General features: G+C 46.6%; 1 protein-coding gene across 1 annotated transcript in view; it reads left to right on the top strand.

The window, feature by feature from the left end:
- Positions 1-26,424, top strand: part of GNA15 (G protein subunit alpha 15) — an 82,236-nt gene that overhangs the window by 6,079 nt on the left and 49,733 nt on the right. The window contains exon 2 of the mRNA XM_086946762.1: positions 10,628-10,815. Within this exon, the coding sequence (XP_086802888.1) occupies positions 10,628-10,815 (188 nt within the window). The remainder of the gene's footprint in view (positions 1-10,627; positions 10,816-26,424) is intronic.

Below are 26,424 nucleotides of genomic sequence, written 5' to 3'. Positions count from 1 at the left end.
CAGTCTTCAACAGTTGAAGGGTTAGAGTACCTTTTCACGGCACCCTTTGCATGTGCATCTTTAAGCCAGGTATGCACAAAACCATTTTGGAGAGCTGCATTGGCGAGGGCAGGACAGTGCGTGAGGGAGACTGGAAGAAGGTCTCAGCACACACTGACATGTGCCTCGCCCTGACCACCTACCCCGGTGCTGATGTTTGATGGTTTCCGGTCATGAAGACCACCTCCATTTCCCATCTGTCTTCCCCGGCCTCACATACACTCTTCCCTTTCCCAAATCTGTATCTCTTTTCATCAAGGGCTGGAACTGGTACAAGGGGTGAGTGGGGGATGGCGGGGTTGGTTGGATGAGTATAACTGCAGCCTCCCAAGCAGATCGTACACAACGAATCACTGTCCAAGAGGGTATACCAGAAGAGGTTCTCACTTGGAAAAAAAAAACTTAATAAGTACATGGACACAAAGTTTTTCTTAGGAACATCTGTTGATGAACCGAATGCTTGGATTGTCAAAAACCATGGTTTCCTACCGTTGATCTACCTCATGCCTCTTTCTTCCATCACCTCAAACCTCCTGTCTTTTTTTTCACGAATACAGAGTCTGCCCGGTCGTTGATTCCACCCCATGCCTCTTTCTTCCACTTTCCTATGCTTCCTATCTCTTTATCTCATGAATACTGAGGCTGCCTGGTCTTGATTCCACCTCAAGCCTCTTTCTTCCACCACCCTACACTTCCTGTCTCTTCATCTCATGAATACTGAGTCTGCCTGGTCTTGATTCCACCTCATGCCTATTTCTTCCACCCTTCACTTCCTGTCTCTTTATCTCATGAAAACCGAGGCCGCCTTGTCTTGATTCCACCTCACGCTTCTTTCTTACACCACCCTACACTCCCTGTCTCTTTATCTCATGAATACTGAGGCCGCCTTGTCTTGATTCCACCTCATGCCTCTTTCTTCCACCCCCTACACTCCCTGTCTCTTTATCTCATGAATACCGAGGCTGCCTGGTCTTGATTCCACCTCATGCCTCTTTCTTCCACCCCCTTCACTTCCTGTCTCTTTATCTCATGAATACTGAGGCCGCCTTGTCTTGATTCCACCTCATGCCTCTTTCTTCCACCACCCTTCACTTTCTGTCTCTTTATCTCATGAACACTGAGTCTGCCTGGTCTTGATTCCACCTCACGCCTCTTTCTTCTACCCCCTACACTTCCTGTCTCTTTATCTCATGAATACAGAGGCTGCCTGGTCTTGATTCCACCTCATGCCTCTTTCTTCCACCCCCTTCACTTCCTGTCTCTTTATCTCATGAATACTGAGGCCGCCTTGTCTTGATTCCACCTCATGCCTCTTTCTTCCACCACCCTTCACTTCCTGTCTCTTTATCTCATGAATACTGAGGCCGCCTTGTCTTGATTCCACCTCATGCCTCTTTCTTCCACCACCCTTCACTTTCTGTCTCTTTATCTCATGAACACTGAGTCTGCCTGGTCTTGATTCCACCTCACGCCTCTTTCTTCTACCCCCTACACTTCCTGTCTCTTTATCTCATGAATACCGAGGCTGCCTGGTCTTGAATCCACTTCATGCCTCTCTTCTGCCTCCCTACATTTCCTGCCTCTTTGACTCAGTGTTGCTGGTTCATTTTCATCCTTGCTTCCGTCTGTTTTCCTGTTTTTCTTTTCTCTCTTTTCTGAAACTCATACCCGGGTCAAAGTCTGATAATGAAAAATAACTCCTATTACACCATGAGTGTGGGTGCGCACCACGTCAAACCACCGGCACGAGTTAAGGAGTGGGGTGCGGCCAGCACGTGTTGTTAATGATAGCACGCATGGGACTGCACGCTATTATGTCACCCCATCCATTCCTGCTCCGAATTTCAACAGCGTTTGAGCTAACGTCCGTCCATTTCAGAGGGATATGTAGTCGTAGGAACTTTTTCTGCGAGAACGGCTGTGAAGTTCTCGCCTTCAAGCTCTGAGGGGCGAAATAATTGCCAGGCATGAGCCTTATAAAAAAAAAGATCATATTCAAATGAGATTTAGATTTCAGTTTCAGAACTTGGAAATGCCTTTCCTTTGGAAATTATGACCTAACTCTAACTAGGGGTGTGTGACATTAGCATAATTTACTTCCATGTAAGTACAGGAAATGTCATCAAAATGATGCGTAATTATGCGAAATGTGATTCCGTAATACTGTAGCAAATCCTTTATTTTTTAAGGAAAGTCTGTTCTCGTGTCAATTTTAGAAGCAAGGGTGTCTTTCTCTTTAAAAAATAATGCAAAAACAAAAGCATCGCAAATAGCAGCCACTTATATACTGTGGTTCCCGTGTATCCCAGGTATATTTTCACCCCAAATGATGCATTGTGGTAAATGTTTCTTGGAAACGCAAAGTAACAACTGAATACAAGTGACGTGATGGCATGATTCCTGAGTTGCACAAATTACGCCAGAGCAATTTCAATGTCACCCAGACCTACCTATAACTACACAGTGGCTTCCGCCGCTGTGCGACATATATATATATATATATATACACACACATATCACAGCGCGGGTGCCACAGAGTAGTTACAGTTAGGTCACTGTTTCCCTTAGAAATGCTTTTTTTGTTTCACTTATAAATTTGGTGCAGTTTGACGAATCTGCAAAAAAAATCCTAAAAAGTGCTCTTTGTTGCCTAGAGTGTGTACAGGGCTCTACATTAGGCATGGGCCCAGAAAAGGGGGGGCCCTAAAATGCAAAATCCACATGTATTTACCATAGATTTCTTTAAGAAGCACTATCTCAAAAACTGGTGAACAGAATGACACCAAATTTTGCAGGAAGCTCGATCTTGACCCGGAAAGCGTCTTATTGTGATTTGGTTACATCCGTTCAGTAGTTTCTGAGAAGTTAAGCGTAAAAAATATTTGTATATGTGCACAGTTGGATTCGAGAGGCTCTCGCGAAAGTTCCTCGAACCCGGTTTACAAAAATAGAGCCTTCCGATTGGCCCAGAGAGTTTTTTTACCCTTGGGCCATCTTGCTCCCGCAAGAGTAAGGCTCTAATTGGCTGCCAGTAAAATGAGGAAAAATGTTGCTGGCAGCCATTACAAGACTCAGGGCCATATGTATCAAGCCTTTTGTGAATCGCAAAGGCCGAAATTCTCAGAATTTCGGCCTTTGCGAATCGCAAACGGCCTTTTTGCATGTTTTAAGATGTATGAAACATTAGCAAAATAAGGAATAGCAAAGTTTTGCGATTCCTTATTTTGCCATAGCATTTAAGGAATCGCAATTTTGCGAATCCTTAAATTTATTTATTTATTTGTTTATTTATTGACATTTGTAGAGCGCGGCGAATACCCGTGGGCGTCTCGGCGCTAGTTAAGTGATGGATCAGCAACTGGGGTAAAGAAGATATACAAGGCTATTGGTCAAATAACCACGTCTTTAGCTGTTTGCGGAATGTGAACAGGGAGGGACTTGCTCGGATATGTGCAGGAAGGGTGTTTCAGAGTCTAGGGGCGGCAACCAGGAAACGCCTGTCGCCCCAGGTGACTGTTCTAGTGCAAGGCACAGCCAAGAAGTTCTGAATAGAGGAACGAAGAGATCGGGTTGGGACATGATGGAGAAGATTCTGTTTGAGAAAGTGGGGACCTTGATTATTGAGTGACTTGTAAACAATACACAGCGATTTGAATTTGATACGGCTGCGTATCGGGAGCCAATGGAGATCCCTAATATGTATGTAGCATTTTTCTGTTGCGAATTATGTTTAGGAATTCGCAAATTACCACCAACTTGTAGTTGATGGTAACTTGCAAATTCTTCCAAAAATACACAATTTGGCATTTTTGAAGGTGGCATGTGATGCACACATTGCAAAATGCGAATTCGCAATTAAGGAAGCTTAAGGAATCGCTAAATAGTGATTCCTTAAGAATCGCTATTTAGGAATCGCAAAACGGAACTATGATACATATGGCCCTCAGGGATTTAAAAAAAATGAAAGATTATGATACCATTGATCTCCCCCAGGGCTCCCCCGGGATCACAATTTTCTTTAAAAAAAAAAAAGAAACTGCCCACCAGTATTTAAAATAACATACATTTAAGGAGAGGGAGGAATGCGGCAAGGCAAAATATATATCAGGGGAGGGGAGCGTGTGTGTGTGTGTGTGTGTATATATATATATATATATATATATATATATATATATATATATATATATATATATATATATATATATATATATATGTATATATATATATATCTTAATTATGATTTCTCCTTCTGTGGTAAGGAAAAACAATGCAACACTCCTGATCCGGTACAAAAATAGTTAATCATTTAATTCAATTTAAAACGGGAGGTCCTCGCTCCCTCTGAGGTCTCATTGCTTAGAATACCTACATGTAGGTGGGTTTGGTCTGACAACAGAAGTTTCTCGGTCAGGGCAGCTAAACTTTGGAATGAACTCCCCTGCGCTCTCCGAAAGACCCCACCTTTATTACACTTCAGGAAAGCTTTGAAGACCTAACTTTTCAAGAGCTAGTTCTCTTTTCATACAGGTTCGGCCCTTCTCTGTATTGTTCCAGCGCCAGTTGCCACAATGTAGTAATAGTTAGAACTATGTTTCCATAGGGAAAAGATTATTTTGTTTGCTTATAACTTTGGCACTGTTTGACAAATCTTCACGCAATGTTTTTTTAAAAAAAGGTTAATTCACCTCATGTTCCAGGGTAGTCTGTTAAGTGGGAACCGAGAAAAAGGGAAGAGGGGAGGAGTGGTCACAAAACAGCTGTACAGAATTATATCAAATTTGGCAGAAACTAGATCTTGACCAAGAAAGTGCACTTTTTGTATTTTGGTGTAAATCTGTTCAGTAGTTTTTGAGAAATTAGGGTTCAAAATTGGTAGATATCTAGCGACGCAGTACTCTTGTGGTACTCTTGCAAGACTTCCACGGATCTGTGTGCAAAAGCGCAATTTGATTGGCTGGTTCTGCGGGACTGACCGATGTGACTGGTTGGCCACATCAGAGAAAAATGTTGTGCCCGCCACTGCAAGGCTCTGAGTCATGACATTTATTTGGGGGAGTAGAGGGCATGCCCTCAATCAGTTTTCTTTTAAAATCATAAATAAATTGTCATCATGGTCCAGTGGAAGTCCTGTGGGACTCAGCAAGGCCCCTGTGTGGTCTTGGGGGACAGCAATAAATACATAAATAGATAACTAAAATGTAAAACGATACCACACGCAGTCTTCACCCTACATAGAAGTCTTTGGGGAGAGGCCAGTCCCTCCCCAAACCCTACTACACACACCCTTTGCTCTTCAATGAACAAGTTACTTACTTTCGGCAACGCCGTATCTGGTAGAGGCTATATGTAGCTGCAGATTCCTAAACTTAGAATTTCCCAGGCATCAGACTGGATCTGTAAGATTTTTCATGAGCAGTACCACTGTGCGCCAATAGGTGGTGTCGTTTGGCTCTGTGTGCATCATCTGCACCGGAAATAATGTTCGCGGCACAGATATAGGTGCCACCTAGGCGTGCTTAAGTCCGTTTCTTTTCATGACTTTCCATGCCAGAAGCGCGGAGCCATTAAGAACACTGATCACTGGTGTAGAAACTAGGGCCCTGAAAGGAATTAGCCCTGTCCCTAGAAATCCTTTCGCAGAGTGGGGAGGATGGGTGGGTTGGGAAGGAATCTGCAGCTGGATTTAGTCCCTCTCAGATAAGACGTTACCAAAGGTAAGTAACTTGTTCATCTGACAGAAACTTCTAGCCGCAGGTTCTTTACCTCAGCATAGGTACCCAAGCAATACCATCCTGGTGGTGGGTCTGCGGACCAATTTCAAGCAAGGAAGTCCTTCAGGACCGAACAAGCAAAGTGCCCATCTCTACGGTCCTGACTGTCTAGATCATAATGTTTGGTGTACAGGGAAGCCCATGTTGTTGGTTGTCTGATGTCCGGGACTGGAATTCCGCAAGCTAATGCAGTGATTGCAGCTTTAGCTCGGGTGGAATGAGTTTGCAATCCTTCTGGAAGTTGCTTCTTGGCCAATGTATAGCAGATTTCAATGCAAACCAAAACCCATCTGGAGATGATCACCTTCTGCACAGCTCGGCCTTTCTTCGCATCAACGTACCCCACGAAGAGCTAGTCGTCCACCTGGAATTTGCATGTGAGGTAAAGATGGAACGACAACGCCCTGTTTGGGTCCAGGTGGTAGAGTCGCTCCTCTTCTTTAGAGGGATGTGGAGGGGGGTACATTTAAGCAGTGTGATGGATTGGCCAATGGGGTGACCACGTTCACTAGAAAGGAGGCCCTTGTGCGAAGCACCAGTTTGCCAGGATAGAATGATAAGTAAGGCTGCGTAGATGACAAAGCCTGCAGATCACATACTCCATGGGCAGATGTAATAACCACAAGGTTACTGTTTAAATCATGTGAAGCCTGAGGGGACAATTACGGAAAGGCTCGAAAGGAGCACACATCAAGACAGTTAACACCAGATTAAGGGCCACTGAGGCATGATACATAATGAACGAGGAACGAGATGAACAAGACCTTTTAGAAACCTATGTACAATAGGGGATTTGAACAGAGAGGGTTGGTGAGGCAGCCGTGAAAAGGCAGAAAGAGAAGACACCTAGCCTTTATGAGTGCCCAGAGCAGAGCCCTGATGGGCAAGGGAAAGAAGGAAGAGTTTAACTTCAGAAAGAGGGTCAGCGAGGGGGTCAGACTCTCCTTGAAGCGCTCCAGCCACACCATGCCACAAATACCTGACCAGACCTCTGGCTGCTGGACCCACGGCAGCCAGTGGGTACCGTGCCCTCGGCCACGCAGAGGTTGGGGAGCCTGCGCGGCTCGTTGGCTGGGAGGGAATTGGCACAGCTGGATGCCCCTTCCAAAGCCACGAAAGACAGATTGAGGGTTAAGTGGGGCCATAGAAAAGGCCCAATAACCAGGCCGTAGCCTGACTCTCCTTGAAGCGCTCCAGCGACGAATCCAGCTTGTCTCTGAAGAGACGGGTGCCATCAAAGTAGATGAACATAAGAAAGGTTTGGACATCCCCCGAAAAGTCAGTCATCATCAATCAGGTGTGGCGCGTCAAGGCCACTGTCAACGAAACCACCCTGCCCAGAGAGTCGGTCTTGTCAAGTCCCCAATGGATAGTGGACTTCACTGCATCTCTCCCATCGGCTATAGCCTGAGTGAGTCCAGCCCAGGCCTCCTCCGGCACCGTTGGCAGCATCTGAGCAACTGTGTCCCACAGAGCGAGGGAAAAATGGCCCAAAAGGCATGTGGTGTTCACCGACCGCAGTGGAAAGCTGGCAGAGGAATACATCTTCTTCTCCAAAAAGTCCAGCCTCTCGGATTCCCTATCCAGGGGAGCCGTGGCGAATGTGCCTTGGGATGTCGAGGCTTGGACCACCAAGCTCTCTAGGGTAGGGTGTTGGGTGAGGAACTTTAGGTCCCCTGGGGCAGGGGGGGGTGGCGGGCAACCATGCTATTCACAGGAGCCCCTGTGTTGTGTTTGGACAAGGGCCCCGAAACAATGTCAGTGAAAGCGTCATTGAACTGGAGTGTCAGTTCTGATGGGAGGACACCCGTTTGCAGCAGCTCTGTCAACACATTAGTCTTGATTGCCACTGAGGGCAACTGAAGGTCGAGGACCTCAGCCACCCTTGGCACCACCATTGCCTAAGAAGCTCCCTCCTCCATAGCCACGGCAGTCGGAGAAAGCATACCAGTATCTGCAAAAGTATCCCATCCACTGGAGTAACCCAGTTCCTCACTCCAGTTCATGTTAGGGTTCTCTTCATATCACTGGTGTTCCTCAGGGTCCAGAGACCCCTCTCATTCCTCCCCGAGTTCTAACCGAAAGGCATAGAGCTCAATCTAAAATCTAGTAGACAAGTATACTGTCGGCGCCGTATTTGGCATCGGGCTATGGCCCTCAGCTCCATACTGGAATCGGTGATCAGAATGGGGATGGTGCCGCGGCATTGAGACCGGCGTAAGGGAATGTCGAAATGGTACTACCAGTGCCGGTCCGGATCCAGGAATGGATCTTTGGGACCTGACTGGAGCCAGGGCTAGAGCAGCCAGCGTGGAACCAGATGGGGCCCCTTCCAACTCCGTGGGCCCGAAGGTGCGCCGCTGGGTTCTGGCCATCCAAATATGAGGTGCATGGCCTCATAAATCTCTTTCAGCTGGGCTGGGGTTGCTCCGGCTCCTGGAAAGTTGGGAAGGCGCAGAGTCAGCCCAGGCACAGGCTCTACTGCGGAGCCGGCTTTGAATGCCAACACTTCCTCGTCTCATCCACCGACAGATGAGGAGAAGTGAAAGACCTCTTCGACTTCTTCTTCTTGTTCCAAGATTCACCCGAATGTCCCGAGGATTTGGAGTGGGACGAGGATCTTGGACTCCACGAACGCTTCCCAGAACCTTCACCTCGACCGTGACCTCAAGTGCGTGGTGTCACAGGCTGAGCCGCCATGAGGGTCCACTTTCTCAAGTCCTTAGGATTCACGGCGTGGAAGTCGGAGTACGTCTTTGGGTTGTGGTTGCTCTCGAGACTCTACAGGCATACAAGATGGAGATCCGTCACCAACATCAGTCGATGACAGGCTCTGCAGAGCTTGAAGCAGGATTTCCTGGAGGACATCCCTGCCACACCAAGAGGAAAAAAAACTCAGAGTTGACAAAAAGACAAAACAATTCAGTCAAACAGTGACTGAAGGGATAGCTCTTCTCCCGATAAGCGCTGGCTGGCATGGAAATAAATTAAATGACATCAGCAGGCCTAGGTGACACTTATGTAGGAGCCGCAAAAGTCACTTCCGGTGCGGATGACACTGACAATGCACGCGGAGCCAAACGACGCACCCCTCCTGGAGCTCAGGGGCCCTGTTCACGAAAAATCTTCCTGATCCAGTCTGACACCTAGGAAATTTAAATGTAAGGAATCTGCAGCTAGAAATCTCTATCAGACGTTACATTTTAAACACAAACACACTGGAATTCACCAGTTGTAGTTAACTGAAGTAACTATGACTTGCGCCCTCCCCATGCACTGCTTATGACCTCACATATTACATCATTCATGACATGTTGTATGACCTCACGGATGACATCAGTGTGACACCTGAAATGATGTAATTGATGTCAACACTGTGCAAGGCAAGGGGGTGAGTTGCCAGATGTGTGATATCACACTTCCATACTGCAATTATCGGATTCACATCTCGTTTAGATACTGTGATCAGCAGGTGTGTTATATCACGGAGACTCAGTACTATGATCAGCAGACAGGCTACATGACCTCTTCCAGGCTAAACAATCTGCACAAGGGTGACATCTCCCCTTCCTGCTACAGTAATCAGTGGACGAGGGATAACCCCATTCCAGGTTTTTCAGTCTGTAGTTAGGTGAGTTACTATAATCGTTACAGGGGGATATCACCCCTTCCATGTACTACGATCAGCAGAGTGGCGATATAGCCTTTGTCAGTACTTTAATCAGAATATAGGTGCTGACCCGTCTCTTTGATATTAACCCGTTGCGTGCGTCGGACGGCCCCCAGCCTTCTGATGTCACAGTGCCCGTGTGCGGAGGATGGCCGGGAGCTGTCTGAAACACGCCCACTCATTAATATGCCCGCACCGCGGTGGAATTCGCGCCGGGGTCAACGGGTTAAACTTAACAGAATGTGTGCTGTTCAAGCTTGTAGATTGAGGCAACAACACTGACAAGTACTAGAATAAGTAAGACGAGGGAGATCTTAGTACCAGAGGGATGGAATCAATAGGACGGACGCGATCTGAGCAGGATAGGTAGGATCCCAGATCCTGAGCACCTAGGGCCCAAGGGTCAAGAACAAGATGTCAACCTTCAGACTCTGAAATGATCAGCGCATTTCGAGCTCCTCGCAGCTGAAATCTGCAAACATTGATGATATCTCGTCTCCTGTGCGCGAAATCCAGGTAGTTGGGTAGTATCCTGTCTCCGAGGTCTGAAATCCGCAGGTGTGTGAGAGCGCGACTCTGAGGACATGACATCAGCAGTGTGGGCGATATCTCCCGCCGCATCTAGGGCTTGCTCACAACGGGCTGCATGAGATCTCAGCTCCTTTCCTCCCAAATCACCACGAGGGAGTTTTTATTTCCCAGCATATAAAATCAGCACCTTGAGTCAAATGAAGCACCTGAAGGCCTGACATCCGCATATAGTGTACAATTTGTTATCCTCTGCCCTTTACACCTTTGGAAAGTGTGTAGCCCGTTTGGCAACTCCAATGGACTGGCATGTGTGTGGATCCTATCACTTATTATGGTGCTGAGTAGGGCACACTTCCCTAGCCCTGCCCTGGACTCCCTCAAGCGGGGCCTTGCTCTGCTGCGTCACCCTTTGGAGGAGTCCTCTCTCGATTTCTCTTTTCATGCCGTGTCTCCTACTGCAGCCCGTCCCTCCTCAGTCCTCACTGCCATCCTTACATTGTCAGCCACCTTGGAATGATGTATTTGCCTCCATCCCCTGAAAGCTGTCTTTGCTGGTCACTTTGCCTTAGTACCTTCCATCTGACATGGGTTTTTGTTTGATTCTTGACTTCCACAGGTACTGGGGAGAGCGGGAAAACAACGTTCATTAAACAGATGCACATCATTCATAAGGACGGCTACTCGGAGGAGGAGGAGCGGAAGCCTTTCGCTAATTTGGTGTACCAGAACATCTTCACGTCCATGCAGTCTTTGACGGGGGCCATGGAGACCCTCAAGATCCTGTACGAAGACAAGGGTAACAGAGTAAGTTATCTAAGAGGGCGCTCCGAGGGTTGTCTTGATGGCTTTGGGCTGGGCTGACCTATCTTGGGGTCTGTCTCATGGTCTTGGGGGTGCTGGTCATCCAAGGATGGGCTTTATGGACATGAGAGGCATCTGGCATTCTTAGGTGGGCCTGATGACCGCAGGCAGGAGGTAGCTGTCTGGAGGGGGCTTGGCAATCTTGAGATGGGCCTAGTTATCCACGGATGGGTTTGATGTCAGCTTGTAGCGGCCTGGTCATCCAGAGATGGACTTGATGGCCGTGGCACAGGCCTTGCGTTCTCTGGTGGGCCTGATGGCTCTGGAATGGGCTTAGCGGATGGAGGTGTGAGTAACAGCCTGGGGATGTCTCTATCCCTCTGTGGGTGAGCCTGATGGCTTTTTGGAGGAGAATTAATCACTTGTCCTGTTTCTAACCAGGGTCTTGGGTTCTTACTGTCTTTAAAAACCCTCATTCACGTTGAAGACATTGGTGCGGTATATATTGATTTTCCGCAAGCGTTATTACATGAAAAGCATCATCATCAGGTCTTTTGTTATGCTTTCCTCCGACTGGAGGCAGACCAACTGGTATTCACAGTAGTGATCCGTGATGGTGAGAGTGAGAGTGAAGTGTGTCTAAAATGACCTCCATCTATCAGGACTATTTTTATTGTGTTGATGATGGGGTAAAGCTAAAAACAGAGAGGTGGTGCATTAATGGAAGAGTCACTGTTCTATTGCACCCATTTAAGAAACGTGAGTGGTGGACATGTTTCAGCCCTTGGGAGCCCAGTCGGGTTGTTGGGCTTTCTTTTGGACGGTGTGGTTGCACACTTACTGTTTTGTAGTGTGCATAGGTAAGTAATGCACTTACCCTTCTTCTTACACAGGGGCATGGCAGATGGAGCTAGCACAAGTCACCAGTAGGGCGTCTAAAAGTAGAGAAAGTCTCACTCTGCCTGTCTCCCGATGGAGCTTCTTGGCATAAACATAAGTTACAGGTACAATTCACCTATAACAGGTCAGAGTGCTAATTAGCACACGCAAGAAGAAGGGTAAGTGCATTATTTACCTACGCACACTACTAAACTGTAAGTGTGCAACCACACGGTCCTAAAGGAAGCCCAACGACCCGAGAGGGCACCCAAGGGCTAAAACATGTCGACCACTCACGGTTTTAAATGGGTGCAATAGAACAGTGACTCTTCCATTAATGCACCACCTCTCTCTTTTTAGCGTTACCCCATCATCAACACAATAAAAATAGTCCTGATAGATGGAGGTATTTTAAGACACACTTCACTCTCACTCTCACCATCACTGATCACTACTGTGAATACCAGTTGGTCTGCCTCCAGTTGGAGGAAAGCATAACACAAGACCCGATGATGATGCTTTTCATGTAATAACGCTTTGGGAAAATCAAGATATACTGCACCAACGGCTTCAAAGTGAATGAGGGTTTTTAAAGACAGTAAGAACCCAAGACCCTGGTTAGAAACAGGACAAGTGATTCATTCTCCTTTGATTACTTGCTTCCCGGATGGAAGCCGAATGAGTCTCAGCTTCTCCCTCCCTCATTTGATTTTAAGAGGCTTTTTGGAGGAGCCAGCCGTCCACTGGTTTGCCAGATGGCTGTGGGGCAGTCTGGCAGTCCTTGGTGGGCTTTCTGGCAGCAGAAGAGCTAAGCGGTCTGGAGGTGAGTTTGATGACCCCGGCCAGCCCTGAATTGAGATAATGATCTGGAGATTGGCCTCGTGGCCGTGGGATAAGCCTGGTGCTGCGGATATGGGCCTCATGGCTGTGGGATAAGCCTGGTGCTGCGGATATGGGCTTCGTGGCCGTGGCATGACCGTGGTGCTCTTGGAGTTGATGGGACAGTCTTGGGGGGGGGGTCTAGTGACCGAGGCATGGACACGATGGTCCTGGGACTCTTGAGGTGGCCAAGATGGGAAACAACCTTTACAACGCAGTCCTTACATCACACTACCTTTATAACTCAGTCATTACAACGCAACATCCTTTACACCGCATGCCATTACAACGCAGCCATTACATCACATGTCACTACAACGCATGCCATTACAACGCAATATAAGGTAAGTAATGGGGAATAGTAATCTTTACCCCTGCACTATCCAACACGTACCCTATTGTACCCCTAAAAGTAATTTGCGTTGTAATGGTATGTGTTGTAATGGTATGCGCTGTAAAGGTAGTTTCTAAAAACGCGTTATGATGGCATGCGATGTAAAATAATTTGTTGTAATGGATGTTGTGATGTAAAAACTGCATTGTATAGGCATGCGTTGTAAATGTTTGCGTTGTAACATCATACATTCGGCCGAGACAGCCTTGTGATAGGTCTGGTGCTCCATGGACGGGCTGGACCAGAACTTCCATTGTGTAGTAGTTGAAAGCACCAATAGGGCTGTGAGCTATTACTGTGTGTGTTCTAGTCTCCAGTGCACACCTCTTTCGAGCTCCTTTGACTCCTCGTTGTGCCGAAGAAACCTTCTTAAAAATCCCTTTACTGATTGGCTGAGATCAGGGTGGGCCCTGGGTGGGAAGCACTGGACTGGTTTCCTTTGCCAAATCTGAATAGTACTCCCTGTGAACTAACAAGTCCTGTGTCCCTCTTAGCCTCCGACATGTGCACCCACTTGCCGATACATTCATTAAATGCTCATGCACCGCGGCTTTGTTTTGTTCACATTGAGCCTTTTCTGTATCCAAAATAGGCCTGATCGCGCCGGTTCCAAGCTTACTTCATTTATATCTTTTATTTGTGGTGTTTGATGCAAACATAACAGGAAGCGCCACGGGCCAGGGTGTAGGTGTGTTGGCAGCGCCGTGTGTGAGTCTCTGCCGTGGAGCAGCAGAGTTGCTGCAGGACTGAGGTGTGTTGGCAGAGCTGTGTGCTGTGGAGCTGCTTGACTCTACTCCGCTGTACTCTACTCCACTTTACTCCACTCCGCTTTACTCCACCCCGCTTTACTCCACTCTGCTTTACTCCACTCCGCTTTACTCCACTCCGCTTTACTCCACTCCGCTTTACTCCACTCTGCTTTACTCCACTCCGCTTTACTCCACTCCGCTTTATTCCACTCCGCTTTACTCCACTCCGCTTTACTCCACTCTGCTTTACTCCACTCTGCTTTACTCCACTCTGCTTTACTCCACTCTGCTTTACTCCACTCCGCTTTACTTCACTCCGCTTTACTTCACTCCACGCCACTCTAATTTACTCCTCTACAATGGACAGCACTCTTCTTTACTCCACTCCACTCTCCTTTACTCCACTCCACTCTGTGCAAGGTCACTCTGCTTTACACAACTCCACTCAACGCCACTCTACTTTACTCCACTCTACTCTGCTTTACTCCACACCATTCTCCATTACTGCACTGCACTCTGCTTTACTCTACTCTCCTTTACTCCTCTCTACTTTATTCCACTCTGCTCAATCTCCCTCGGTTTTACTCCACTCTTCTCAACACTACTCTGCTTTATTCCACTTCACTCAATGCAAGTCTGCTTTACTCCACTCCACGCCACTCAAATTTACTCCACTCCTATCAACGGCACTCTGCTTTGCTTAAATCAACTCTGCTTTACTCCACTCTCCTTTACTCGACACCACTTTATTTCACTCTACTTCGCTTTACTCACTCCACTTTATTTCACTCTTTTTCGCTTTACTCCACGCCACTCTACTTTACTCCACTCCATCCTGCTTCACTCACTCTGCTTTACTCCACACCACTCTGCTTTATGGATTCAGGAGTAGCGTGCTACTCACAGAAAAAATGCTTCAACACCTCATCATGGGTAGCAAGCGCTATATAAATGCAAACTTTTTTTCTTTTCTATCCCGCTACTATCCTTTCTCAATCCAAATAAGTGACTAACATATCCACCACTCAAATTACTTTCATGTTTCACTATACTAATTCACCACTAATCCTTTATGGGTTCTGGAGTAGCGTGCAATTCGCAGAAAAAAGTGCTTTGACACCTCACCAGGGGTAACAAGCGCTATATAAATGCAAACATTTTTCCTTTTCTATCCCGCCACTATCCTTTCTCAATCCAAATAAGTGACTAACATATCCACTACTCAAATTACTTTCATATTTCACCGTACTAATTCACCACTAATCATTTATTGGTTCTGGATTAGTGTGCTACTCGCTGTAAAAGCGCTTTGAATCCTCGTCAGGAGTAGTGTGCGCTATATAAATGCAATTACAATACAATACTTTGCTCCATGCCACTCTTCTTTACTCCACTGCACCCCGCTCCGCTCAATGCCACTCTGCTCTGCTCCACGCCACTGGTCATTACGCCACTCTACTTTACTCCACTTGGCTCCACTCTGCTTTACTCCACACCGCCCTCCTTTACTCCATGCCACTCTGCTTTACTTCACTACACTGAACACCATTTTGCATTACTAAACCATTCTTTACTCCACTCCACTCTACTCTACTTATGCTCAACGCCACTCAGCTTTACCCCACTCTGCTTTGCTCAATTCCACACTGCTTTACTCCACTCCAATCCACTCTACTTAATCCACCCCATTCTGCTTTACTCCACTCCACTTTGCTTTACTTCACTCCACTCATGCCAATACCACTCAGCTCTACTCCAAGCCACTCTGCTTTATTTCACTCCACTCCACTTTGCTTTACTCCACGCCACTTCGTTCAACACCACTCTACTTTACTCCATGCCACTCTACTTTACTCCACACCACTCTGCATACTTCACATTACTCTGCTTTACTCCACTTCCCTTTGCTCCACTCTCCTTAATCCCACTCAAGGCCTCTCTGCTTTACCCCAAGCTTATTTAAATGTATTTTTTAGTACGTATTGGGGGTAAATGTGTGTACTGTTATTTATGTAAACAATATTAACCTTTAACTCCTTCCATGCTCATGACGAGCTGAGCACGTCATGAGCCACGGCGCTCCGGTGCTCATGACGAGCTCAGCTCGTCATGAACCGTGGAACGCTTGCATGCGGGGATAATGCCCCTGCTGTGCTGAGCGTTCCACGGTAACGGGTGTGGTCATGACGAGCTGAGCTTGTCATGAGCACAGGAGCGCCGTGCCTCATGACGAGCTCAACTCAGCTCGTCATGATCATGCGGGCGCCGTGCGCGCCCCCCTCCCCCCCAGCACAGCGGGAAAATAACCCCCGCAGCGATGGGGTTAAACTAGTGTTTAATTTAAGCCAGGGTTTTCCGGTGCGCAACACCCCACTTAATAATTAAGCATGGGCAAAATTTGCGAATTCGTGATCCGCGGATTTGCATATTCGCGATCCTCAAAATTCACAAATTTGTGCAAATTTGTGGATTTTTTAATTTTTGCGTGTTCGCGGGGCGCTTTGCGTGTTCGCTGGGTTTTTTTTGTACGAGACCGCAATGCACCCTCTGGTTCATCACTGCCACCCTCTCGTTTTTTGTGCCCTTCTGCCCTCTGTACTACTCGTTTTTGTGCCTTTCTGCCCTTTGCCCCACTTGTGTTTGTGCCCTTTTGCCCTCGGCCCCACTCGTTTTTGTGCCATTCTGCCCTCTGCCCCACTCGTGTTTTTGCCCTTCTGCCCTCTGTCCCACTCGTTTTTGTGCCATTCTGCCCTCTGCCCCACTCGTTGTTGTGCCCTTCTGCCCTCTTCCCCACTCGTTGTGCCCTTCTGCCCTCTGCCACACTCGTTGTTGTGCCCTTCTGCCCTCTGCCCCACTCCTTGCCTTTTATTTAAAGCGCCATTCTAAAATAGTTACTAAGTTAGCTTCCTCAGGAAGCACTAATAGATAAAATAAAGCAGGTGCTCGAGTTGGAGCTCAAATTCGGTTAAACTCAAGCACCTGCTTCATTTTATCTATTAGTGCTCCTGTTGAAGCTAACTTAGTAACTATTTTAGAATGGCGCTGGCAGCTTGCCAGCACCATTCTAAAATAGATACAAACACTGAGCTTGAACTTTTGCACCCCGGATCCGTTCCGCTCGCGGATTTGCGAATTTTCGGCAAATTCGCGGGAATTCGCGAATCGCGGATTTGCCGAACATCCGCGAGCGGAACGGATTTTGCGCCCATGCTTATTGATAATTAACACATACTCTTATAATAAATAAATAAATCACCCCAAGGTATTGAAGTAATTTTGAATAACACCACTTAAGTACATAATAAATTTATGTACATACAAAGTAAATACATTTTTGGGTCCACTTAAACTTTAATCCCCAAACATAGAATTTTCATCTTTCTGCCTCACGCCACATCCACTCCACAATGACCTTTCACTCATACATTCTGTTCCTTCTTTACAGCACATTCATTTACCTATCTCACCTGATCCCTTCCTTCTTCTCTGCTCTTACCCCTTAACACTTTTTTCTTTCAGCATCTTCTCTCTTCCACTCCTTTCCTTATTTCTCCCCACTCTCGCCCTCGCTTACTCCTATTTCGTCTGCCTCTTAGCCACTCTCTCCACACTTTATCTCCTCCTCCCATCCTCCTGCTCTTCTCTTCTCACCTGTTTTACTCAGTCCCTCTCTTATACTTCTCTCCCTAGGACTCAATTCACAGTGAAATTAACTGTATTTAAATGAGTCCTTAATTTTAGCCTTGGTTTTCCAGTGCGCCCGGCGGCACTTCATACCGAAAAGGTCACCTAAAAGTATTGAAAGTAATTTTAAATAACACCACTTAATACTAGGATACATTTTCTTGCATACAAAATAAATAAATATTCTGTCTCTTTGGTTAAATAATGCTTTCTTTCATATTTAATGTACAACACTCTTTTTTTGGCTTGGATGGCCTTTAAGTCAACAGTGCACACATGGCATACTTTATTTTATTTTCAAAACCCGAGCCATTAAGCATCCTGTTTCCCACTTGCATCGGAAGGCCTTTTGATAATTATCAGCATCTCCATCTTTTCTATATGGTTAATTTGCACCCAGACAGTAAACAGAACATGTACTTTACCACGTGCTGTTTCATTTCACAGTTTGTTGTGAACTTTCAGCCAATGGGCTAAATTATTTCCTTGCTGGATACATTAACTTCCTGCTTTCAAAACACAATTGCACTTTACTATAGGTTTCTGCAAAATGTTTGTACCATCCATACTGATATGTTTTTTTAATCCAAAGATATTACACTTTTTTAAATATCACTTAAGGACATAATACATTTTTATTCAGACAAGTACATTACAGGATTTTCCCAAACCCTCATGCTGTTAGGCCACACCACGTTTGTTGTTGTAGGCTGCACAGCATGTGTTTTGCTTCTGCAACCCGTGATGCTGAAGAGTAGGTATTTAATTATATTTAGAGCTGTGTAACATGCCATTTGTTTTAAACAATTGTAGCCTTCAAATTAGTGCTCAATTTGAGCCGGGGTTTTCTGGTGCTCACCACGGCGGTTAATTATTAACACCTGCTTTTATAGCAAAAATTTCACCCAAACATAGTAAAGTAAATTCAAATAGCAGCAGTTAAGGCCATAACATATGTTTTTACATATAAGGAAACTCATCTATTTTTCCAGGATCACAGGGTGTTAGGACCGAATATGTGACGTTACAACACAGCCGTAAGACCGCGGTTCGTTACATCGTAGTTATTACAACAGAAGTCGTTACAACGACTTGCGCTGGAGGGCGCTGGACTTAGGAATAGCATGATTTACTATTCCAACTCCATCCTACGTAACGGTAGGGAAGGTGTTGGAACAGTGAATCATACTATTCCTTAGTGTATAGCGCCATCCAGCACAAGTCGTTGTAACAACTTGCATTGTAATGACGGCGATGTAAACATACCGCGGTGTAACGACCGCGTTGTGAAGGTCGTTCGCAATTGGGACTGCTGCAATACTCAAACTAATCCCCAGCTTCAAAGTTGGCCCCTTTCTCCCTTTATTTTTGCCAAAGTTTTGTTGTCCTAGTTCTGCAATATACTGTTTCCTTGCTAAAATATTACGTATTTCTACTCTAGTTTAGCTATATGTATATTTTTTCTTTATTGTGCGCAATGTTGGTTTTGGGCATGCTGTATGATGTGCGTGTTCTGTAATATGCGGTTTGTCTTTTATAACACCCAGTACTAAAAGTAATCTGTGTTATACTAACCATTTATTGCTGTTCCTCGCTGCGTTTTATAAATATGCAGTTACATTATCTTTACACTTTAATACCTATAACATATTGATGTTGCAAATCCATATGAATCTTTTAGCCACATATGGTACTGCACCCTGCAGCATAGCTTGGAAAAGAAGCATTTGCAATGCAATAGGTCTCGCATTTGTTAAAGTTAGGGCTACTGGAGTGAAAAATGACAATGTTTTTTACTTTTGCGTTTTTATACCAATGGCAACAGCGCTATGCAAATTAAAAATTAAAAAACATTGTCATTTTCAACACCAACAGCTGTAACTTTTAACAAATTCGAGACCTATTGCATTGCAATTGCTTGTTTTAAAACTGAAATTGGGCGGTGTGTGTTGGGGTAGAGGTGGGCGAGCCAGCAAATTACCAGAGAGAGACCCAGAGCCGAGCTGAGAGCCCGTGCACGAGCCAATCCCTGGAAATGTTTGCTATGGTAAACATACAAAAAACATCACATAAACAAGCATTTACAATGCAATGGTCTCGGCATTATTAAAGGTAGAGCTATTGGCATTGCTCACGACATTTTTATTCATTTTTTTTAAACATAAATAAATGGTATTGTCATTCACAATGGCAATAGGTGAGCATTAGAGAGTAGTAGAGAGTAGTCGCGGACACAGAGCCACACACACAGAAAGCCACAGAGGCTTGGATATTAATAAGGAATGCAACACCTTCAAAACAAAGGTCTAAAGCACATGCCGTCAGTTCTGCTTAAAGTTACCTGGTTTTCATGGATAGTTGCACCTTTCTCCTGGAAGATTCTGCTTCCTTGCACCCTGTGCTTTGTCGTTTCTTTGTTGTATTATTGTTTTATTCCACCTCTCTTTGTGGTTTCTATTCCCTCCTTCTTGTATAGTCCCTCTCTCATTCTCACACTCCCTCCTTGCTCCAGCATCTCACTAAAGACACACTGTATAGAGATGAAACCAATAGTGTCCATTTTCTTACGTCTTTCCTCCCACCTCACTCCTAATTTGTGTCTCACAAAGGCACCAACTGTTGGCACGGAATACAAAGCACCAAAACAGAGAGAGACAAAGGAAATTAATTCTACGTTTATTACAAAAGCTTATGGGGAAGTGGGCTTTTCTGAACGGTTATGTACTGTTTACATGAGTGATAGGCATATTCCTTTAGCATCAACGCCAGCAGTTCTATGTAGCTTTCCCTGACTAAGTCATAGACATCAATAAAAAAATCAGGCCTTTAGCAGCTAGGTCCCGGCTGCATTCGCCTCTGGCTGTAAAGTGTAATTCCCTGTGTTTATGCCATGCTAAAACCCCATGAGGAACCCAAGGATAACAAAGGTTGGGAGCGAGGAACAGGAACTCTCAGGATGACAGGCGTCAGATCCAAACCCTAGCCCGAAGCCAGCTCTAAACCCCAACTGCCTTTTGGTAATAAAATCCAAACACCCCCAGACTCTACTTCAATCCAATCCCAAGTTTTAAAAATACACGATTTGTTAGTTCTTTCTTAACAATTAGCAATGCCATATGCTGTCTTTTTTTAACTTAAGGTTTCCTGTGACAACGCATAGTTGTTTTTCAGGATGTAGTGGTGAGAGGCACTAATGAAGGGAGAAACGATGTACATATCCAAGCAGGATTAGTGAACTTACTTCCACTTCGCAATGTCAGAAATTCACAGTATTGCATATTACAGGAGACTTTAAATGTAATTTCACTATTGAAAAAAAAATAGAGGAATTTATAATGAAAATGACTGTCAAAATAGGGACGGTTTGTTAATAGTTTCACTTTTAAAGTGTTCCGAATTGGTTTAAGCTGTAATAATGAGGATAATAATAATTTGTATTTAAATATCTGTTACTGTTACTAAATGTAATAGTACTCGGTTGCCCAAATCCGAGGGATGGAAGCAGCGTCTGCCTTGCCAGGATTGGCCCTTGTGGCATAAATAGCACAGCATATCCCAGTGGCCAGAATTTTACTCGCTAAGTCATCTCATTTATTTATACGGCACTTAAAACTGACGTTTTTCCCAATTCGAATTGCTATAAATAACAGGCATTAATGTTGATCATTTAATTGTTAGTCACTGTATCCCCATCCAAAGGATGAAATGCGGAGTCGTCCCTGCCAGGATCCGTACCTCACGTTCAGGTAATACTAGTTGAAGGATCTTTAAACAATTAAAATACGCATTACTCTAGACACAGCGGCGTCCTCGCCCCTTTCTTCCATATGGAAAAAAACCAAGTACTATGACGTGACTGGAAGACGATATTTGATGCTTTGCAAAATAAATAAATCTCCCGCGAGCTCGGCTTTCGAATTGGTGGAGGGTTGCGGATGCGTGGGTGGAGCACAGGGTGGTAAAAGGGGGAGGAGAGCAGGGGGGGTCCTGTGAGTCAGAGTGACAAACAGGGTGGCAGAAGCAAGACAAGCAGCGCAAATTATTTGGCAATTGAATTAAAACGAGAACGATCCAAGCTGTATTTCCACATCTGCCGAAAGCGCAGAGATCCGCCCATGGGTCTGTGCGTGTTCAAGGTTTATTAGATTTCAGGCCGAGTCATGACTTTCATCTCCTGAGTGTGCAGTTCTGTTGCCAAGTGCAGGCATGGGACCTGGAGCTCGCGTCCTCGTGCGCAGTCACTGTGCCAAAGGAGATTCATTATGTAATAGGAGACCTCAAACATCTTAATAAAGTTCTGCATTCCGCGCACTGTTGTAATTTCGTTTGAAATGAAACATCTGATCGACGCGGCAGAGAAAATGTTGCACAACAAAGGCCCCAGGACGAATCCCTAGTTTTCTAACTTTATGGAGCATCGGGCACATAATTGCATACGTCAGAGTTCCAGAGATACAAGCGTACATATTATTTTCACAATAATTTTATTGTAATAAGATTAACATTCTAGTAACGAAATAGAGTAATTCAGTTACCAGCTGGGTGAAAAAGCTGGCATCCTCTAGTGGACTTTGCAACAAGCGCTCAACCCACTGTGCCCAATAGCTGAGAAGCCGTTAACACTACTACTGTTCACACGTGCATTGCCCTGGAAATGTAGGAGGCCAGCACCCTCATACTGTTACTGGTGAAAAGCACCCCCTCCCCTCCCACACACAACCCGGACGGGCCGCAGACGCCGCGATCTTCTGGCATCCCCCACACTCTTCCACTCAGGACCGATGTCCTGCTCGCCGTCCCCTTTTCCTGGCACCCCGCCCTGTGGCTGTAGGATGCTGGGTGCAGGCTGACAGTGAGAGGTGGGGCACACGCACACCCGTGAGCCCGGCGCCCTGGGGGGCTTCACACTAGCAGTGGACACGGGTTCCGCAGGGGGTCTCGGCCACCCTTTGATCCACCCGATGGCATCAGGGACGTGAACTGGGGGCACGTGCTTGGTGCTCAAACCGGACAGAGGCCGCTGCCCCTGTGGGGTCGGTGCTTACATATGTGTTCATTCACGCACAGGCCCATGCCCGGTGTTTCACGAGCACGAGCGTGTGCAAGAATGGTGGCGTCCCCTGCAGGGGGGGGTGGTGGGGGGATGGGGCACGGAATCATAATGCTATAAGAACTTTTAGTAACACAAATCTTTACCAACAGGAGCGGGGGGGGGGGGGGGGGGGCGCCGGGACTCCGGGTCCGAGTGTGCAAGGCTGCAGCGGTGGATTCAAATTCTCCCCTTGCCTGCTCTCATTTTCTCCTTCCTTTTTTCCCCGCACGGTTTCTTCTTCTCCCTTCAATTCTTCTCCCCGCCCCTCTCCCTTAGGCCTCACACCTCCATTCCCCCCTTCCATGTCTATCTTTCCTCCCCTCGCCTGGTGTGACCTGCACTCTTCTTCCCCCTTCATTTATTTTCGTCACTCCCCCCCTCTGTTCCTCTCCTCACCTTGTCCGCCGCAGGCTGTTCCCGCTGTTGGTCCCCGGTCGGCCCTTGTTTTATTAAAAAAAATACAATACAGACTCTTGCCTCCGCTCCGCCTGCCACGCGGCGGACTCAGGGGTCTGCCATGGACAGAGGGGGGGGCTCAGCTCTCCATCCCGACGCCGAGGCCTGGTGTGCGGGGGGACACCGCCTCGAGCGTTCACACCCCCGGTGCTGCATTAACTGAACGCACCCTGGCCAGAAACACACTGACGTCACCAGAACTGACCCTCTGTACCAGATACACCCACCCACCTCCCCGCTTTGCACCTTCTCGTCGGGAGGTCTCCTGTCCTTCCCACAGGTGTGCATTTTCGCGCCGATCCAGCATTAAACATGCTTCCAAGGGAGATTAGCGAAAAACACAAGAATTGTTATTTTTAATTATTTCGTTGGGATTCTTTTCCGACGCCCGCGGAAATGTAGGAGGCCAGCACCCTCATACTGTTACTGGTGAAAAGCACCCCCTCCCTTCCCACACACAACCCCGACGGACCACAGACGCCGAGATCTCAGCGCGAGCACCAGGAAAGCCTCACCCCAGCGAGAGGTCAGGGGCCTCCATGAAAGATTAGCATTCACTCCCTGCGGTATTTTTGGAATACCCCGATACCTTGTAGTGCTTTGTTTGGTGCCAAAGCAGGAGATCACTGGGTGAAAAAGAGGGGCTTGCTTTCTTGTGGGGCCGTGGCTGCTTTCATCTCACTTTGAAACCCCTCCCTTCAGTTGTGCCCACCCGCAGGCGCACCACAGACGCCCCCACCCTTCCTCTCAGCCTTTGAATTGTAAGCACCCCTCCCCAGCCCTGCTCCTCTTTCACGGGTGTGCTGTGAGTGATTTACACAGGAGTACAGTGACGTTTGTCGGGCGCAGGCTTCTTGCGATTGTCTCAGCATTGTGAAAATAAGACAAAAAAATGTGGATTACCTAAGGAGAGCTGCGGAGGGAGGGGGGACCAGCAGAGCAGCTGTGGAAATCACCACCGTCTTTCTCCAAGGCAAAGCAGAAATGCCTCGGAGAAAGCATGGTGATTTTTCGCATTTGGGGGCGTGTTTTGCTGTCCTGAGTGACGGACGACGTCACTGTCTAAAGAACAGCAAAACTTACGCCCCCAAATCCGAAAAAGACGGGGCTTCTTTGGAGGGGCGGCTCTCTCCTCCAATGGCTGGCCTCCTTTTAGGAAGCCAGCCAATGGTGAGAGACGGAGCAGGGAGGCGGGTTCTGAAGCCCCACTAGAAGACATTAATTCTCTGACCGGAAGCTGCTTTGCAGCTTCGTCCCGAGACCTAAAAATGATGCAGTCTCTTCAAATGAAAAGACGAGTATTCTTTAACACTTTGAAGGTTTGACTTTAATATGTTTCAATATATCGCTGTACTGAGAAGTACTTATTAAACGTAATCGTTTTGAAACATAAGCTGAGAGTCATTCCGGTCCCGTCCGCCCTCACACTGGCGACAGCGCCAAGTCTGTGGCCCTGATCATAGAGCAACATTAGTCTATTAAATCAAACTCAATAGATGTTTGTACAGTTGGGTTTCTGATTCATATATTTAAACGTGAATATATAAATTATGAAGAAAACGAATGTTGGTGAAATAAAATATTCGCCCAAAATCACACAATTTAAGTGAGGAAGTTTCAATTTTCCCTTGTTTTATGTTCTCACTTTGTCCAAATCAGCCACTAAACGGCTCTCTATTTGTCTCTCCTTTTTATGTTAATGCTTTATTTTTACCTCATTGTCAGTTTTCTGCAGTTTTTATTTAGTATAAATTCGACCTGGAGATATTGAAGCGCTTTACATGAACACCAGTTACGTTACACTAAGTCACATTAATTTATTTTAAGCACTGGAGATTTACTCAGAATCACAGGATGTTGAGCTAACGGTGAGACTCGAACCTCGCTTGTTCAGTTCCAAAGTTGGAAGCTCTCGCCGTAATGCCACATCCTGGGTGGATTGAGGGTGGCAGACAGAGGGCACATGAGAGCTCGGCTCGTCATGGGCGGAGCCAGGCTCCAGGCTCAAGCCCGGATCGAGCTTTCAGAGGGTCCCCGCTCTCTAGGCCGGAGAGTAGGGACAGAGGTTTACCTGCCAATGGTGCAGCAGGTACAGTGAGACCAGGGCCAAGGCCTTCTGAACGGCCTTCTGCACCTTAATTCTGATCTGTGTGGGGGTATGGCAGTGTTTATGTATTTTAGCTTGTGTAAGATGCACGCAGTAATATACTGTAAGATGGGGCATGCGTTATACTATTCAGATAGTGGCAGGGCAGCCCCCAGGGCGAGGGGATCGTACATTTCCCTCAGCAATTAATGTGGAATTACAATGCCTAATAGAGTACGGTCCTGATTCACAGAGGTGCATGCACCCTTGTGTGCAAGTTTACTATCTTTTGTATTCACAAACTACGAGTTTATTTATACCGGTATTTTCCTGACTCTGGAGATGCCTCGGTTGGGGTGGGAGCTCGGCACATATAAATGTAGCGCACGCCTAACTTTTATGTGCAGAGCATCAGCCATGAGTGCGGAATCTCCTCAATCGTAAAATTACTATTCGTAGAATGAAACTTGTTGTTTACGAATACCAAAAAACAGTAAACTTACACAAACGTTTGTTTAGCTTTTGAATCAGGTGCTAAGCGCGCCTGTCTGTTTTCTGCCAGATGCTAAGGTGAAGTAAAGAACTGTTATCTCAAGTAATATATTATGGGGTCAATTAGGATGGCGGTGAATCCGCATCCTCCGGGCCGGCGGAAGCCACTGCCGGCCCGGAGGATGCGGATTCACCACTGTGGACCTCCAAAACACCACCAGCCACATCAGGATGGTGGTGGGATCAGCGGCGGACGGCAAGTCCGTCCGCCGCTGATCCGCGGGATGTTGTCCGCAATTTGGTGGCGCTGTCTGCAAGACACCGCCAGCCAAATTACGAAGGGTGAGGAAACATGCTTTTCCGCAGCGGATTTCCCGCCATGGAAAAGCATGAAGACCTTTGCTTCTGGGGGCCCGTTGCGGGCCCCCAGGGTGTTGGGTGCACATGGGGGGTACCTATGGTACCCCCCTGCATATGCCTGCCGCTTTGTGCATGCATATGCAAAGCTTCAGTGGCCCTGGTGGTGCTCTTTATCTACCGACATCTACTCACACTAGGACACATCGCAACTCATTTCAACAAAGGGCTACCACGGGTTCAGCAATGTGGGATGGCATATGCACAGAGGCATTAATGCTAATTAATTAGACTTTCCTCAGAACTAAAAAACCCTAGCCAAGAACCTTAGATTAATTCATGACTGCAAACACAATGTCCCAGCCCCAGGCAATGGCATCAGTGCCTCATGCCCCGACAGACGGAAGAGGCTGAGGACGATTCCAAATGGCTTCCAGTAATAATGCGGAAAATCATCACCTACACTCCTGCCACCAGCAACCGAGACTACAAGAACACCCTCTACGCGGGGATGAACAAGCCACTCATGGGGAGGCAGCAGAGC

Source organism: Lissotriton vulgaris, chromosome 12 (genome assembly GCF_964263255.1).
Source record: "Lissotriton vulgaris chromosome 12, aLisVul1.2, whole genome shotgun sequence".
Classification (NCBI taxonomy): Eukaryota; Metazoa; Chordata; class Amphibia; order Caudata; family Salamandridae; genus Lissotriton; species Lissotriton vulgaris.
Note: the sequence above shows the minus strand (reverse complement) of the source record. Positions and strands in the feature narration are given on the sequence as shown.